Source organism: Monodelphis domestica, chromosome 2, assembly GCF_027887165.1.
Source record: "Monodelphis domestica isolate mMonDom1 chromosome 2, mMonDom1.pri, whole genome shotgun sequence".
Lineage (NCBI taxonomy): Eukaryota > Metazoa > Chordata > Mammalia > Didelphimorphia > Didelphidae > Monodelphis > Monodelphis domestica.
The window spans coordinates 300,770,868-300,790,186 of NC_077228.1; the positions used below are offsets into that span (position 1 = coordinate 300,770,868).

At 38.7% G+C, this 19,319-nt stretch overlaps 1 protein-coding gene across 3 annotated transcripts in view; it reads right to left on the reverse strand.

Moving 5' to 3' along the window:
- CILK1 (ciliogenesis associated kinase 1) overlaps positions 1–19,319 on the reverse strand; it is a 92,244-nt gene that overhangs the window by 11,346 nt on the left and 61,579 nt on the right. For all 3 annotated transcript variants that reach the window (XM_001364227.4, XM_016431135.2, XM_016431137.2), the window contains 7 exons: positions 16,725–16,857; positions 14,583–14,754; positions 9,742–9,909; positions 8,123–8,443; positions 6,259–6,449; positions 5,456–5,604; positions 4,002–4,130 (listed from right to left, as the gene is read on the reverse strand). In XM_001364227.4, the coding sequence (XP_001364264.2) occupies positions 4,002–4,130; positions 5,456–5,604; positions 6,259–6,449; positions 8,123–8,443; positions 9,742–9,909; positions 14,583–14,754; positions 16,725–16,857 (1,263 nt within the window). The remainder of the gene's footprint in view (positions 1–4,001; positions 4,131–5,455; positions 5,605–6,258; positions 6,450–8,122; positions 8,444–9,741; positions 9,910–14,582; positions 14,755–16,724; positions 16,858–19,319) is intronic.

Consider the following 19,319-nt stretch of genomic DNA (forward strand, 5'->3'; position numbering starts at 1 on the left):
TGGCTGGTTGTGTAGTTAAAAAACTACTTGATATATAAGTATGGGGGAACTGTATTTGCCCTCAAAAATGGGTAACTCCAAGGACCCTGAGAGTTTGAATGTAATGGGGTAGTAGTGATCTCTGAGATCAGTTTGTGTAAGAGCAAGTTGGAGCATTAACACAAGTTGTTATTTCCTTAAGTAACTAAGTACATTGTTTTCCTGGTTCTTATTTCACTCTGGATCTTTCCATATAAGTCTTCTAATCCCTCCGCAAATTCTTTACCATTACCAATTCTTATAGCACAGTTCTGTTCATGTCATGATTTCTTTAGCGTAACACAAAGTTTGGTTATGCCAGTGACCTTACTGATTAAACCCCACAGGTAGCACACATTTCCGGCATAATATTAGGGGCATCAGAAAAGACCACAACTTTCTGGTATTATCCGCAGAAGGTAATGCTTGAGAAGCAGCGAGGTCGACACTTCCTGCAGCAAGGTCGACACTTCCTAGTTGTGTGATCCGGGGCAAGTTACTTAACCTCAATTGCCCAGTCCTTACAGCTCTATTGTCTAGGAACTGATCATTAATATTGATTCTAAAGCAGAAGGTAAGGATTAAAAAAAAAAAGAGGTAATATTTGAGTTTTTATGGGCGTGAAAGATTCTCTGAGGTGGTGAGAGAGAGTAATATTTTGGCATGGGGAATGGCCAGTGCAGGGGCACAGGATACAGCAAGGCAGTCACTGTAGCTAAATCATAGACTGTGGGGAAGAGTAATGTATAATGAAATTGGAAAGATTGCTTAGGACTTTAAAAACCATCCAGAAGGGTTTATATTTTATCCTAGGTGCCCAAAGGGTGATAAAAAACCGTCTGCCCTTTGATCCAGCTATAGCACTGCTGGGTTTGTACCCCAAAGAGATAATAAGGAAAAAGACTTGTACAAGAATATTCATAGCTGCACTCTTTGTGGTGGCCAAAAATTGGAAAATGAGGGGATGCCCATCAATTGGGGAATGGCTGAACAAATTGTGGTATATGTTGGTGATGGAATACTATTGTGCTAAGAGGAATAATAAAGTAGAGGAATTCCATGGAGACTGGAGGAAGTGATGCAGAATGAAAGGAGCCGAACCAGGAAAACGTACACAGAGACTGATACATTGTGGTACAATCGAAGGTAATGGACTTCTCCACTAGTGTCAAGGCAATGTCCCTGAACAATCTGCAGGGATCTAAAAAACACTATCCACAAGCAGAGGACAAACTGTGGGAGTAAAAACACCGAGGAAAAGCAACTGCTTGACTACAGGGGTTGAGGGGATATGACTGAAGAGAGACTCTAAATGAACACTCTAATGCAAATACCAACAACAGGGAAATGGGTTCGAGTCAAGAACACATGTGATAACCAGTGGAATCGTGCATCAGCTATGGGAGAGGGAAAGGTGGTGGGAGGGGCGGCGGGGAGGAAAAGAAAATGATCTTTGTTTCCAGTGAATAATGTTTGGAAATGACCAAATAAAATAATGTTTAAAATTAAAAAAAAATATTTTATCCTAGGAGCAATGGGGAGCCACTGGAATTTACTAAATATGGGAGGCACATGGTAAGATTTGAGCTTTAGAAATATCACTTGGGCAGTTTTGTGGAAGATGGATTAGAACAGTGAATCTTGATGGAAGGAGATCAATTCAGACTTTGAAGTAGTCTAGACAAGGGGTGATAAGGCTATTGAATTGAACTAAGACGGTGGCTAAATGAATCCTGAGGGAGCATCAGATGAGAGAGATGTTATATAGAAAGAATAAGATTTAGCGAATGATTGGATATGTCTTGTAGTACTTTACATTACTCCACCCTACTTAGACATACTTTAGGGGAAGATAAAGTTGTAATCTCCTATTGAACAATGAAGGTACTTAGTTCTCACCTTATAGTGAAGCTAGAACTTTAAGTTAAGTCTAATTTTAGACCTTAATACAAAAAGGTGTTAAGTAACTATAAAGGTTAAATTAATCACAAAAGGTCAAGTAACTAACAAAAGGTGAACTTAACAAAGAAGTGTGAAGTAGCTCAAAAGATATAAACTAATCAAAGAAAGTGAGAAGTAAAAGTATGGGCAGTCCTGGAGAAAGCCTTTGAAGTGATTGGTAGATGTGAAAATTTAGAGGTGGAGACACAAGGGTGAAAGGTCTATATATTTGGGATTTTTTTGTCTCTTAAAAATACCCTCTTTCCCCGAAGAGGTGGATCTGGCTGATCACTTCCTGCTGGAACTCAGCCTGGAGGAGCTCCCTCAGACAGCTTCCCTGGTGAATGATAAGACTGACTTCCTTTTCCCTTGGGCTCAGGGAGGCCCCTTTGGCCAAGGCCTTTACCTCCTGCCTGGCCCAGCCTGAGCCAGAGCAGTTTAAATTAACTCTTTTCTCCCCCTCTCTCTTCTTCTGAATTTCTTCTCTCTATATTAATTAAAATCACCATAATTTCCAGCTGACTTGGGTATTTTATTATTTGGGATTTTCTCTGGTGACCAATTAATTTAGATTTTAAGTCACAATGTTAAAATTATCTTTACAACTCAGAGATCCTATTACTAGATACATATACCCGCCTTCCCCGCTCCCCAGGTCAAAGACAAAAGCTTCCCATGTACCGCAAAAGATTCATGGTAGCTCTTAAAGTAGCAAAGAACAAGAAAAGAAATGGGTTCCCTTTAAATGGGGGAAATGCTAAAGAAATTGTGACATATGAATGGAACTGTGCTATAAGAATTGGTCATGGTAAAGAATTTGGAGAGGGATTGGAAGACATATGGAAAGATCCAGAGTGAAATAAGAACCAGGAAAACGATGTACTTAGTTACTTATGGAAATAACAATAACAAGGAAAGGGAACAATGTATAATTTGGATGACTAATTGACCCCAGGGCAGAATTAGAAAATGGACTTTCTTACTTTCTTTGAAGAGAGGGGCCTGTGATTACAGAAGATTACATAATCTGTCAGACTCAGCAGTTGTGTTTTTTAGTTTTGCTAAAATATTTTTTTCTCTTTCTGGTCTTTTTTTTTTTTACAGAAATAGCTCACTGGAGAGAGGAAGAATTATATTTCACAATAAAAGTGATATAAAAACAAAAGAGAGAATCACACAATAAAAAGATAATTTTTTTTTAAAAGATGATGTCTGAAAACAGGATTTGGATTTCCTGATACTTGAAATACCCATAATGACAGATTTCTGAACAGTGATAGAAGGCTGAATTTAAGATTGGAATTCAGTTTTCTGATCCAATGATTAAATATAAAGGAAAGTTTCTTCAGTCAAAATGGAATGGACCTAACAAATACTGATCAAAAAACATTTGCTAGTGTCTTGTGAATCTGATCAGGAAGGCACTACACTGGAAAATACATGGGAAATGAGAAAACTGTCCATGGACATCTGCCAAGACAGATTCCACCAAAAAAAAAGGTGGTATGAAAGAGGAATAATAATGTATTAGGAGAGATGACCAATAATTCAGAAGAGGTAATAGGCAAGAAGAAAGCCAGAAATAAAACCCACAGTCTCAAATATTTATACATGTATGCATAAAGCAGGGTAATACTATAATAAGGTGAACACAAATTTCTAATACTGGCAAGCAAATCCAGCCTTGTGGTTGAATGAAATTCATGACTGGAAAATTTCTGTTTAAGGGTAGACCTTAATCAAAACAAGAAGTAGTGTAGAATTTTACAAGAAGACATGTTCATGCAAAGAAATGTAGAAACTAGAAGGAGAAGCATGACAGAGAACATTTTTGGAGAGAATCAACTAAAGTAGAAAAAGAAGCAATATTGTCATGGGAGTTTCTACAGACCACGCCAGGGGAAGGAGAAAATAGTGTTAAGTGCAATACAGTAAAATATGAAGAAAAAAACAAGGGCATTGACTGCATTGATCATTCCTCATGAATTTGCTAAATGCAGTGTGATTTGCTTGTTAACTTTTAGTATTTAATTATTACTCACCTGAATTCATTCTGCTGATTTCTGATATGGACCCTGAAGATTTTCCAGACAGACTAGAACCAGACCATGAATTAGGTGGAAGAAAATCCTTGCCTGGATTTGGAAGTATACCATTTCTAATAGGTATTCCTAAAAGGAAACAAAAATCAATGATATATTTAGTTTTACATCAAAGTTCAGAAAAGCAATCATAAAAAATATGAAAAATTAAAAATTTCCTTTATGACCAACCATAAAAGTTTCCATGTCTTGTTGACATTTCTTTTGATAAGTGTGTGTATGTATTACACACACACACACATTTTATTGGTCATGGGAAACAGAAGTATGATATTCAAGTTAAAAAAAACTATCTCAGTAGTGATTATATTTGGATTCAGTAAATTTAGACAGAGAGTAAGTGCAAGAATGAGAAACCATACAACAGAGATAGAGATAATTAGGCTTAATGATTTGACAGTGGCCAAATGGCTGATATGTATCAAAAACTATATTTAAACCCTGATCTTGAGTCCAAGGTTGGCCTTCCATGCATATTATCTCTCTCTGCCTTTGACTGTCTGCCTGATTCTTTCGATATATTTAATACAAATTGATAACCTTTCAGATAAACCTGTATTTGATCCTTACAACAAAAAAAAGTTTCTTAATGCTAATATATCATAATTCCTATGACTAATTTTCTAGCTAAAATATTATTTCTTAATAGGTTGAAAGGCAGAGAACTTGTGTTTATACAGCAGAAGAATTCTGAAGATTTTTCAAAACAGACTAGAAGACAGCTTTCTTTTATTCTTAGAATGTTATTCAAGTGAGGCAAAGCTTTAATTCCTTATTAGAAAATGTCAACAGCTACTTTTACAAAAATTTATTTCATGTGCTCACTCTACTCTTTTTCTCAAGCACAGATGGTCCTCAGCTCTTTAAAAAAAAAAGCCCCATTATTATCATTATATCTAAATCTAACAGCAGGAAAACAGAAATTGAGTGGGTTTTTTTGCTCATTGGATTTTAAATGAGGTCATGATGACATACAAGGGTGGTCATGGGAATACTCCACAAAGTACACATGTTCAAATTTCTCATCTTAGCCCAACTACGTGGCATAGGATGATTGTGTGACTCATGGACTTCAATAGTGGTTCTTCTAGTGTTTTCATTAGATCTTACATGATCCATTAAAGGTTTGCCTTGCCTTTTAAAATAGATTCTTTTGGGGGCAGCTGGGTTGCCCAGTGTATTGAGAGCCAGGTCTAGAGATGGGAGGTCCTGGGTTCAAATCTAACCTCAGACACTTCCCAGCTGTGTGACCCTGGGCAAGTCACTTGACCCCCATTGCCTTTTAAAAAAATAGATTCTTTTGAAGAAGAATGCAATTGATTTATCATCAAACCACCAATCAACAGGCATCTATTAAGTGTCTACAATGTTAAAAGTAAATAATTTCTATTCACCAGGCAAGTATCTGGAGTGTTTCAAGTAATGCTGCTTGGCTACAGATCGCAATGTTGGGGTGTCTTGTCGTTGATAGGAAGTGTGGGTGGGTGCACTGTTGCCAGTACCTATGGGCTCTGAAGGCTTCAGGTCCAAAACACTCTCAAATCTGAAACAAGAGAACATGCTTTATTTTAGCACCAGAGCAATGATCTTTGTGGATGTTGTTCCATTGTTTTAGTCGGGTCAGACTCATTGTGACCCTATTTGGTGTTTTCTTGGCAAAGATACTGGAGTGGTTTGCCATTTCCTACTCTAGCTCATTTTACAGATGAGGAAACTGAGGCAAACAGAGTGAAGTGACTTGCTCAGGGTCACACAGCCAGGAAATGTCTGCGGCCAGATCTGCACTCAGAAAGATGTCTGATTACAAGTCCAGTGCTCTCTATCCACCCAGAATGATTTTTTTTAAAAGTGATTATCGCCATTCCAAGATGGGTACAGTTCATATCTCACTACTTCAGGGATCTGTGATTTTGTCACTGTCACTCTTCCCACAAACACAGACCAAAGTCCCTAATCCCTTCACTAGAAGACCTTGGAAGCCGCCAGGCTGGAAGAATCATCCCCCTGTAGCCCAAAGGCTGGCAAAGTGTCTCTGAATTTAGTTAGGTTAGTAGGCTGGTCTGTGGGAAAAGACAAATAGAGTCCATTATCAGGGTCACTCCAACTGGGGACAAACTGCTAGAGCGTGTACCCTGCCCGTATACACTCTGGGGACTCAACGCGTGGATTTCTCTAAAAATGACAATGTAAAACTTGCCTATAGAGAGTTTCATCGCTCTGTCTTTTCTTATTTTTTAGATCAGTCCTGGTGAGGGAAGGGTTGAAATCGAAGTCATCTAAATCATCCCAATCATCAGAATCTTTAGTTGACCTGGAAACAGGACCCCACCTTCTCCTACTCTTTGGTTTTATTTCACCGTTTGGGTGCTCCATGCCAGCCAGAATTTTCTGTAAATACACACAATGGGGAAAAAGACAGCATTAATAGCATTCCTCTAAAGCGTCCTTAGCATTCCATGCCTACATCCAAATTATTTTTATTTTTTTATATTTGCTTCTCAGAACAGATGTTTCCCCCCTTCCCCTTAGGATAATGTAGACGCTGAGCACACGGCTTATTTTGTTCCTTTCTTTACATCACCAACACTTGGAACGATCCCTGAACCCCTGAAATCATCACGACTTAGGTCATGTCTATTAATAATAAGAAGTAGCTCTTCTGTAGCTTTTCTAAGTCTTCAAAACATTTTACGTATTTGACCTCATTTGATCCTCACAACAATACTGTAAGACTGGTGCTATTATCTTCATTTTACAGGTAAGAAAACGGGCCAAAAAAGATAAAGTCCACGAATATCTGGTAAGTGCATGCCAGGCAATGTATGACTTGTCTAAGGTCACCTATCTAAGTAAATGTCTGAGGCAGAATTTGAACTTGTCTTCTGTACTCAAAGTCCAACACCCAATCCGCTATATTCTCAAGCTAAATAGCCACCACTTAATACATTCTCATATCTATTCAAGGATAGGAGATTTAGAGCTAGAAAACCTAACGAAATCATCTAGATCAATTTTTCTCATTTTATTTATTTGTTTATAATTTATTTTTTAAACCCTTACCTTCCATCTTGGAGTCAATACTGTGAATTGATTCCAAGAATGGTAAGGGCTAAGCAATGGGGGGGTCAAGTGACTTGCCCAAGGTCACACAGCTGGGAAGCGTCTGAGGCCAGATTTGAACCTAGGACCTCCCGTCTCTAGGCCTGACTCTCAATTCACCGAGCCACCCAGCTGCAAAAATGTTGGCTCTCGTTATCATTCTAATGCCAGCCAGGATTCCATTAATACCACACTGTCTCCTCTTGTTATCATTTTATAAAGAAAAGATATTGACAGATCCCAAATTATGAAACAATCATTTCATGGATGAATGAATGAATAAATGAAATAAGTTAAATTTGTCTCTTTGCAACCTAGGCGAAGCATGTTATCGTGGATTGAAAGATCTGTAGATGGAGTTAGGAAACTCTGAGTTCAAATTCTTTCCAGGTATGTATGACCCCTAGACAAGTTGTTTAGCCTTTCTTGTCCCTAGTTTCCTCATCTGTTAAAGGAAGGGGCTGGCCTTTAGATCCTTTCCCAGAACATGAATCATGAAACCATGGAAAAAACATTCTAAATTAATTAATTAAATAAAGATTTTCAATTAAAAAAAAAAAGATCCCTTCCAGCCCTAAGTTTGTAATTCTGCAACTTCCACCTATTGCTCCTAATTCTGTTTCCCAGAATAAGTATTTTAATACCAATTTAAAGAATGGCAAAGGCTATAGTAAACAAAATTACTCCATTATGTTCTCTTTTCTTTAACGTTCATTCATGACCCACAAATATCAACAATAATGGGGGCAGGTAAGTTTGGAGTTCAGTAGCATGAAAGAGATGGAAACACCTGCTTCCCATAGACATAGCTCATGTATAAGGAACAAATGGGTATTTTACAAGAGAAAATTTGTCCTTTCTCCCAATCTTCTAAAATAACGACTGAGGGAAGGAAGAGATGGATGAGAGACAGGACTGCAGCTGAGTGAAGGGATCAGAAAGGCCCCCTTGAAGTCCCTTACAGTCTGAGGAATCTTGTTGTGGAGGGCTGGGAAATGTACGGGATGAGGCTGGTCCCCCGGGAGCTGGCTCTCAGGGTCGGCTGGGGAAGCCTCCGTTTTGTACGGGTAGATGAGATGTTGCGGGGGCTGGCTGGGCTGGTGGGCTCGAGAAGAAATCCGGGGCTGCGGCTTGGCAGGCGGGTGCGCAGGAGGGACGGGCTTCATGTGTGGCGGAGGTCCCATCTTCTCGTGGAATTCTTTCTGCGGCTTCCCCGGTTCCTGAAGGCTATGGGGAGTGCTGCCCAGGGGATGTCCCACCTGAAAGTAGGGATATCGAAGCGCCTGGAATCAATAAAGGAGACATAATGAGACAGACGAAGGTCCATTCTTCCCAGGACAGTTTTCAAAGTTCCTTCCCAAGTTGCTTAGGTGTTGCTCTACTCTGGTGAAGAGGGTAGCAGTAACAACAATAGCTAGCATTTTAGGGAGTACTTTAAGGTTTGCAAAAAATTTTTTTTCAAATATGGGCAGCCCTGTGGCACAGTGGAAAGAGTACTGGGTCTGGGGGCATGGACACCTGAGTTCAAATTCAGTTTCAAACACTTACCAACTGGGTGACCCTGGGCAAGTCACTTTCACCTCTGTTTGCCTCAGTTTCCTCATTTTTAAAACGGGGATAATAATTTTTTTGAATTGAAAATTTTTATTTAATTAATTAATTTAGAATATTTTTCCATGGTTATATGATTCACGTTCTTTCCCTTCCCTCCTCCCCCTAGCCAACATGTAATAAAATGTGGACAATAATAACAGGACCTACCTCCCAAGATTGTTATGAGGATCAAATGAGCTTAGTACATTCTAGAAGCTTGTATAAATGTTAATTATTATTATTTTCTTGTTTCACCATCACAAATAATCCTGTGAACTAGGTGTCATGAAGAGCATCAGCAACAACACTAATAATGGATAGCATTTATGTAGCTCTTTATAGTTTTCAAAGTACTTTATGAATATTATTGTATTTAATCCTTATAACAATGCTTCCAGATAGGTTCTATGAGGAAACTGAGGCAAGCAGAGGTTAACTGACATGCTCAGGGTCAGGTCAACAAAAATAAGAGGCAGACAATTATCTATGGTCTCCAGGCCAGGAGTTCTTATCCTAATATTTGCAAATGTAAAGAATGCTATTTTGGTGACTATATTTCAATATAATCGATTTCCCTTCTGCTCCTCTTTATTTTATTTTATGCATTTTAAAACATTATTCTGAGATGAGGTCCATAATCTTCACCAAACTGCCAAAGGGATCCATGACAAAATTGTCTAGATCTCTAACTTCATCCTTTGGTGCTTCTGCCATGACAGTTGGGTATGCATAGACAACTTGCTTAACCTAGTGCCCCAGTTGGATTCCCAAAGACTATATATGTGCTAATCACAATTTCAATCAATGGAGAGAGTTTCCATATGTTGGGGGAGAGGGGTCTCCCTTCCCCCCAACTGACAATCATGAAAAAAGTATTGGTCTGGACAAAAAAGAAAGAAAGAAAAACAACTCAAAAAAACTCTGCGCATCAATAATGAAACAAGTATGCCATGAGAAAAAGATTGAGAAATGGAATATGAAAGAAAACCTGACTAGCTGTTGGTCGCTTTTTGGGATCCCACTGCAACATGTCCCTCATGAGCTGAATTGCCTCACTGCTGGCATTTGGAATCAGGCTCTTTAAATTATTAGGGATACACTGAGGCCAACGGAAGTTCATGGAACTAGAAAGCTGATATCCTTCGGGCCAGTCATTCTGAAAGAAAAAAGAAAATCTTGCTTAGGTGATGATCAAAAAAACGAAAAAAAGTCAAATGTCATTATGAAATTAAAATACAGAGAAAGAACAGATGAATAGAAACAAGTGAGACCTACTTTTATCTATATACCTGTATCTTTTTGTCAGGTTATGCCTTCTCTAATAGGGGGAAGGGAAGGAGAGAGGGAGTTAACTGGGTATTCTAATGTACAAAACAAACAAGTCCATTTTTAAAAACAAAGTCAATAAATGAAAATATCAGTTATTTCAAAGCAATGTCCTAAAGGATCACACATTCTCTATATTCCCACAGCCTACCTAGTCGCAATAGTAGCCCCTGGGTACAAAATAAGTACCCATGGGTGACAAGATCATCAAGGATAACATTAACTCTTCATTTATTTCTCAAGATTCTTCAAGAAAATTCTTGGAAATGGATAATAATAGCTAGCATTTAAGTATCACTAGAAAGTTTGTTAAAGATTAGATATACATGATCTCATTTGATATTGGAAGTAAGGTATTGAGAAGGAAGAATACTGGCTTTGGAGTTGTGGGTCTCAGGTTCACGGCTCACTTCCAACATCTGCTCTCTACACAACCCTGGGCCTCATTTAGCCTCCCTGGGTCTCAGTTTCCTCATCTGTAAAATGAAGGAGGAATTGAACTAGGTGATCTCTGAAGTCCCACCCAGGTCTAGATCTGTGGTCCTTTCTTTAGTGTTTCTTTTGTTTCGTTTCCTTTTAACACCGTTGTTATATAGTAGAAATTCTCTAAGATGCCTCTCTAGAAAGAATGGAAACTTCCTGAGAATAGTCCCATCTCGCTTTGTCTAGAAAATCCTGGACAACTGGCAGGGGCCCCGGCACATAAGAAGTGCTAACAAAATGTTTGTCAGATGATCCTTACAACGGGGTAGGACAAGCTCCATCCTACTCAGGCTCTGGCAATACCATTCGATTAAATATAAATTCAATGAAATATAACATGCATTTATTTACTTATTTGTTTTTGGCGTCATTTTTATTGTGTGTGTATACATATATACACACATACATATATATCTTATAGCAAGGGCTAGGCAATTGAGTTGAAGTGACTTGCCCAGGGTGACAGAGCTAGGAAGTGTCTGAGGCCAGATTTAGACCCAGGTGCTCCCAACTCCAGGCCTGCTGCTCTATCCGCTGAGTTACCCAGCTGTCCCAATCAATAAGCACTTATTAAGGGGCTAATAGGTACAAGGCTTTGTATTAGATGGCACGGTGCATAGGAGTCAAGAGGACTGAGTCACTTCACTCTGCTGGCCTCAGTTCCTCATCTGGAAAATGAGCTGGAGAAGGAAATGTCAAATTACTCCAGTATCTTCGCCAAGAAAATCCCAAATGTAGTCATGAAGAGTCGGACGTGACTGAAATGACCGAGCAACAGCAACCCATTTCATTAGGAGCTTGGCTACAAAGACAAAAAGCCAGAAAACAATCCCTGCTCACCAGGAACTACGTTTTCTAATGGAGAATGTAACATTTACACAGATCGTTGGTTGGGGGAATTCTAGCTGGAAGGGCTCCTGAGGACCATCTGGTCTAAATCCCCTCCTTAATTTTTTTTAACCCCTACTTTCTGTCCTAGTACAAATTCTAAGACAGAATCACAAGGGCTAGGCCAATGGGGTCAAGAGCCCAGGGTCACACCGCTAGATAATACTTGAGTCCACATTTGAACCCAAAAGCCTCTTCTTTTCAGTATCACCCCTGAGCAGGCTTTAAGACTGGTACCCGTCCTGCTCTGTGGGTAGCAATCACCCGACAAACATTTTGTAAGCACTTCTTATGTGTCGAGGCCCCTGCTAGTTGTCCAGGATTTTCTAGACAAAGTGAGACGGGACTATTCTCAGGAAGTTCCCATTCTTTCTAGAGTGGCATCTTAGAGAATTTCTACTATATGACAACTGTGTTAAAAGGAAACAAAACAAAAGAAACACTAAAGAAAGGACCACAGATCTAGACCTGGGTAGGACTTCCGAGATCACCTAGTTCCATTCCTCCTTCATTTTACAGATGAGGAAACTGAGACCCAGGGGACGAGAAAACATTTCTAGGGCACTAGAGAAGTAAGACCAGAAGAGCATAAGCTGATGACAAAGACATTCTATTGCCCTCCGTAGCTCTCTAGTCCAGAATGGCCTGTCCTACTTGGCATTCTTTTGTTTATTTTCTGGGCGCTCCTGATTGCAAGCTGCTGCTTTGTATCTACTGACAGCTCCCTGCTATCTCAGCTAGCTAAAAACAGACTAGCTTTTGAAAAGTTGGCTCGGGATCCTAAATGCGAATGCTTGACATTCTCTGCTGGATGCCCAGAATTCAGTTCGGCTTGGATGACTTCTATCACCAGCCGTAGGGGCTAGGTTGGGCACGTGAAGCCTACATTCATGGACGGAGACTTTCTCTCTCCTCCCCTCCCCCCCCAAGTTGGGTTAACCAAACAGGGAGCTGAGGAAGGAAGAGAGGGAGTGGATGAACTGAATGGGAACGCCTCCAGGACAATTTGGACACCCTGGAGCCATTTCATGTGACTGGGTATAGTTTCTGCCCCAAGACAGTACAAGACAGTACAAGAGAGAGCTTTTTCTCTCCCTTGATGCAGGGAGAAGTTCTCTGGGTCCCAAACTCAACAGAAACGTCCTGGGCAGCCAGAGCTGAGGCTTTCTGAACCTTTTTAGATGACTAGAAGGCATTTCCTATTATTATTATTATAATTATAACAATTATTTTATTACTTGGCAAAGTAAGATATGAGCAACAATATGAAATTATCGAAATGTGAAAATCACAGCATGGGCTTGGGGATATCTAGTGAGTGATTGTTTCTTTACTCTCATTCACTTATTTAGCCAATACTAACTAAGAATCCACCTTGGGCAAAGTACTGATTTAGGCACTTGTGGGGAGGGGATGATACCAAGAAGAAAAAAATTATAATCTAGTTGGAGAGGTGATGTATACACACATACACAAAAGGAAAATAAGAGTACAAAAATTAAACATCAGTATGAAATAAAAACCATTTAGTTATCACAAAGCAATGTTCTGAAGAATCAAATATATTTTATAAATAAAATAAGAAAATAAGGAAATGAAGGGCTATGAAAGTTAGGGAGAAAGAGAAATCAAAATGACCTGGGTTATTGAGGTAAGGCTTCATGAGGAGTTTGGGACTTTAACTGGTTTTGAAAGATTCAAAGGGGTGGGGGGTTGGGGGGAGCTAGGTAGCTCAATGGATAGAAAAATGCCAAGCCTGAAGATAGAAGGACCTGGATTCAAATCTAGCTGTAGACTTTTCCTAGGTGTGTTATCCTGAGCAAGTCCCTTAACCCTAACTGACTAGCCCTTCTGTCTTGGAATTGATACCAATTCTAAGCCAGAAGGTAAGGTTTGTTTGTTTGTTTGTTTTTTAAAGATGCATAGGGTTTAGTTAGAAAAAAGGTAAGAAGGCATTCTGGTAGTATGGAGGATATATCGGAGGGGAAAGAGATTAAAGGGAGAAGACGAGGAAGAAGCATTTACTAATTACCTACTATGTGCCAAGCAGTGTGTTCAGCACTTTACAGATGTTATAGTGAGTTTCCTAACAACCCTAGAAGGTAAGTGGTATTATTATATCTATTTTATAGTTGGGGAAACTGAGGCAAGGGCTTAAAAAGTGACTTGCCCAGTGTTTCACAGCTAGGAAGTATCTGAGATTAGATCTGAACTCATATCCTGGCTGCCTATAAAAAGGCAAGTTAGGAGATTATTACAATAATTTTAACAGAGATGAAAGCTTGGATGAACTAGGATGGCAAAGGTCATAGAAAAGAACAGATGCTTTCAGGAGACATTTGAAGGAAGGCCCAACAAGACCTGGTGACTTATTAGATATGGAGGTTAGACAAAAGGAAGGAGTTGTTTGGCTCCTAGGCTTCCTGTAAGCCTGAATGAAAGGGAGAATGAAAGAGCACAGCTGTTTTAGTTGTGTCCCAATCTTCACGACCCCAATTGGGGTTTTCTTGGCAAAGATACTGGAGTGATTTGCCATTTCCTTCTTCAGCACATTTTACAGATGAGAAAACCGTGAGTTAAATGACTGCCCTGGGGCCACACAATTAATGAAATGCCTAAAGGTGGATTTTTTAACTTGGGAAGATGAGTCTTCCCGACTCCATGCCGGACACCCTATCTTAGCTGCCCAAAGGAGAACAATGGTACGGTTACTCTACAAGGAAAAAGGGATGAAATTTCGGCTAAATTTTCTCAGTTGAAAGAGATGGCAGAATAGTAATATGGAAAAATGCACAATAAATGGTGCCATAGGAGAGATGTGGGTCAGAGACAGAGACAGACACGGAGAGAGGAAGGGTTGAAGCCACAGTTTTAAGAAGAGGTAAGCTCTTGGATGGCTGAGGACTGAGTCTTGGGGAACCCCCATAAGTAAGGAGCAGCAGAGGAAGATGTAAAAGAGGCAGAGAAGTGGTTGAGAAATGGAAGGAGGGCCAATATAGGGATATGAAAGTAAAGGGAGGAGGGAAATTTATGGAGGGCAGGGGTGGACAATACTGTTAATGATGCAGAACATTAAGGAGAGGAGGTCTGAAGAAGTCGTAACCTTTGGTGCATGGACTTGGATCTTATTACCTTTTTTGGTGTTCCCAGCACTTGGCAAATTTTGAATATCGTATCAATTTCACTGGCACCTGGGAAGAGCGGCCGTAGTGTGTAAACTTCTGCCATGATGCATCCCACCGCCCAGATGTCAATAGGAGAACTGTAGTTGGTAGACCTCAAGAGAACTTCTGGAGCCCGATACCTGGGGTAACAAAAACGAATCACTCGTTATTACTGTCTTTGATTGAAATTTAAGTTAAAAATGTGATTAATGCCAGCGAAAGGTGATCAATTTCATTTTTAACCTAGCTAAGCGTTAAATATAGACCCGCCACGGTTTATGACTAGAGATGAATTCATGGAAAAGAACAAGATCCTAAACCAGCAGAATAAAACTGTTGCATCAGGTGAGATACAGCTCAGGCTGTGTTAAGCATCAGCACATTCGTGCCAATACTAAAGAAAGAGACTTCTCTTATGAGGTTTTGTATAAAACATAGGATGGTACTATGAGTCTTTGGGGAACTGTGTAGGACCCTCTGGAAAGTGGGACTCACTAGAATGTCAAAGAGTTTCTTCAACAAAGACCCCAAGTCCAGTTCTCTTCCATGGTGGCTTATGGGCTAATAATAGTGTTATGTATATATTTGTTTATGAGATCCTATGAGCTTTTTGTAGCTTCTGAATTTTCCATGGGGTTAAAAAAAAGGCAGATTCATACCCTATCTGTATTTTCTGTTCTGAGTGTGAGAATTAAAATTAATGTATAATAACTCAAGTATTATATTTATAAAATTTTTAAAAATAAAAACTAGAGTTAAAAGGGAGTGAACTAACTCAAGCCATAGTCTTGATAAAGGAAAAAAAAGAGAAAGAGGGAGGAGTCCCAGAAAGTTGTAAAGTTGTAAAAATGCATGTAAATGCTGGAAAATACAAAAGGAATTCTGGAGAACATAATCCTGGGGTTCAAGATTTTCCAACTATACATGAGTGCTTATATGGAAACTCAGGACTACTCTACTCACAATTGGTAAAACTTAAACCTTAATAATACTACAAACATTTCAGGATAGATTATTTATCTGGTATCCAGGAACCCTCAACTTGTGTAGGAAAAAAATGCATTTTGATTTCATTTTAATTGGTTTCCTTTATAATGTTTTATTTTATGCATTTAAAAACACTATTTTAAGTTTTTACTGGGCTTTATGCCATAAAAAAAAATTCAAAACTCTTGTTTTAGGAGATTTTCCTTCAGTAATTCCAAGTGAGTGTAATGAGCCAAAAAAGAAGCTGATTTCCATGGCCAAAAAGCTCATTTGAGCTCAGTCATGGAGGAGCTATGAATGATTCCTCAAATTTCTTTGCATTTACTTATATGTATGTATGTTTTAACTTATTTACTTTTATTTTATTATATTTTATATGTTATTCATTGTAATATTATATGTTATATTATATATTTACTTATGTATAAGTACATATACATATATATGTAATATATACAAATATTCTTTACATTTACTTAGATACATTTTTCACCAGTAGAATATAGACTAAAAGGTAAAAACTATTTTATTTGTCTTTCTAGTTCTAGTAGCACACAGTGACTCCTTAATAAATGCTTCTTGGCTGACTGAATAATATTCTATTTTTAGCCCTTCTAGGGAGCTTTTTCTATAGTACTTTTTTTTTAGTTTTTTTTTCTTCCTTAAACAAGAAAAAAAAAGGTCTATGACATTCAAAGGCCTGTATGGAAAGCCCAGGGATGTTTCATCCTTGGTCAAAGCAATACTTGCAAGTCATAAGTTATATTCTTAGTCTGAAAAGTTTTAACAATAGCAACAAATATATCAATGAATCATTATTTCAGAGAAGTCTGCAAAGCATATGATTGGTCGCTCTAGACAAATATCTTTGCAGCTAAAGTGCTTTCAGGCAAAAATGCTTTATCTAAAAAATATTCTTTGAACGTATGGATAGAGCAGGAAAAACTGCCCAGCACAGAAAATTACATTCTACATAATATAATAATGTCTATTCAAAGTATTTCTCTTAGTAAAACAACAATGTTAATGTAGGATGACAACTTTAATGTTATCCTTACAGTGATGGTTCTTAATTTAAATAAATATCATTTCATGCATTTGGAAAAGAGCAAACAACATTCACCATCTTGTAGACACATAGTCTGTATAAGGTGGTCTTGATCGGATTTCTCTGGCTAATCCAAAGTCAGCTATTTTCACAAGTTCTGGTCCCATGCAAAGGAGGTTTTCAGGTTTTAAGTCTCTGTGGAAGAAACCTACAAGAAGAATAAAACATCAATTCACATGTAAATTTATCTACTTGCTTTTTTTTTTCATTTAAATTTATTTATTTGCTAAGGTACCCAGATAACTCCCTATCCCCCTCTCTCGACTCCCTCCATTATAGAAGGCATCATTTGACAAAAAGATATATGTATATATAAAACTATGTCTTATTTCTATTTACCAGTTATATCTCTGGAGGTAGACAAATACAAGTCATTCTTCAAACAATATTTCTATTGCTGCATATAATGCTCTCTTGGTGTTTTACTCTTCATGATTTCATGTGGATCTTTCCATGTTTTCCCAAAATTAACCTGCTCATATTTCTTACAACACATATATTCCATCACAATCCTATGCCACAACTTGTTTAGTCATTCCCCAACTGATGAGCATCTGTTCAATTTCCAGTTCTTTACCACCACAAAGGGAGTAGCTATATTTTAGAGCAAATAAGTTCCCTTTTTCCTGATCATCTTAGGAAATAAACCTGTGTAACTTCTGTATTATGTATACATATATATATATATATTCACATGCATATACATGTGCACATACAATATGTGTATCCATGCATATGTACAAATATACTTACAGTTTTTACAATTTTACAATTACAAAATATATACAATTGTTGAGTACATTTTAAGTCATTTATGATTCCATCTGGAGTTTTTTCTTGGCAAAGATACTGGATGGATTTCCCATTTCCTTCTCCATCACCTTGATTGAGAAGTTCCAGACTTGGGCTCAGCCAAGTAGCCTACATCAAAGTAACCAAAACTTGTGCTATAGAATCCCTCAGTGGGTTACCATCTTGGATTATCTACTGTAAGTACCTGCCTTTTCTTAAGACTTCTCCCCTTTACCAGCTAGGAGGCAAGTAGTGCTGGTTCTTGTAAGGGTTAAAATAGGGGCTTTGACAAGATAAGAGAGCAGCTTTTAATCTTTTAAGTTTTGATGCGAATGTAGTAGAAAGAATTCTACTAAAAAAAGAATTACATCCAGCCTCAGACAATTACTAGCTGTGTGATCATGGGTAAGTCGTGTAACCCTGTTTGCCTCAGTTTCTTCATTGGTAAAATAAGCTGGAGAAGGAAATGGCAAACCCCAAATAGTCACAAAGTTGGACACGACTGAAAAACAATTCCTCTCATGCAAGATCATCCTCGCTGGCTAGAATGAGGACTCTGGATTTTCACACATGTCTGAGTAAGCAGTTTCTTTCTCCCTAGAATTCATTTCAATTCAATCACATACTAGGATGAAAAAGAATTAAAGAACATTATAAAAGTGATTGAGGTATGGTGTGTTTTTGTGCTGCAATAAACGTATGTTGACTATATATTTGGTCTCAATATAACATAAGTTTCTAAAAGGCAGTGAGTGATTAATAATGATAATGATAATTATGAGAGTCACTGTGGTACAATGGATAGAAATACAGCTTCAGCACGGGGTTCAAGACCAACCTCTAATAATAACAGCTACATGACTTTGGACAAGAAACGTAACTTTTTGGCATCCCAAGCAACTAACTTTCTAACGCTGTAAATTGCAAAAGGGGTGATGATCTTACTAGGAATTTTTTTATACACTAATGAAATTGCAAATATGATTTCATTAACATAAAATGATAAATATAGTAATAATTTTTGTTGTTCGGTCGTTTTTTCGGTCACGAATGATTATTCAAGGCCCAATTTGGGGGTTTCTTGGCAAAGATTCTGGAGTGATTTGCCATTTCCTTCCTCAGTTCATTTTATGGTTGAAAAAACGGAGGCAAACAGGGCTGAGTGACTTGCCCAGGATCACACGACTAGTATCTAAGGTTGGATTTGAACTCAGCTATGCACCATCTAATAGCCCTTGATGGTGCTTATTCAACACCAACCTCGAAGAGTCTTCCTTCTCTGAAAAGTGCCTGTCATCTAGAAAATGTTGACGGACAAATAGACGAATGTGCCCCATCATCCTGGCAGGACGTTAATTCATGCAGTTATTCTCTTTATGACCAGGCAAACAAAATGCCATCCCACAGAGAAGGCTTTTTTCTCACTCCCCCCCCCCCCCCAGCTGAGGTGGGCGAATCTGGGAACCAACGGAAGAGAAATGTTGGTACTTCTTCCTGCAGAGCGCAGCTCCCCCTCCTCCAGTTACAGAGATGCATTTCCACGACTTTATTCCTCAATGTATTCCCACAACATCCTTGAGAGGAAAGAAGGATGCAGGTACTCTCCCTCCCCCTTAAACAGGAGGGAACTAGAAGCACAGAACTGACTCGGGGGACCAGGATAGAAAGAAAGGCTCGACAATCCCCTCGTGGAGAAGACTCCGCTTCGGACACTGACTAGCTGTGTAACCCTGGACAAATCACAAAAGCCTCTTTGCCTCGGTTTCCTTATCCGTCAATGAACTGAGGAAGGACACGGCAAGGGCACTCCAGGATTGT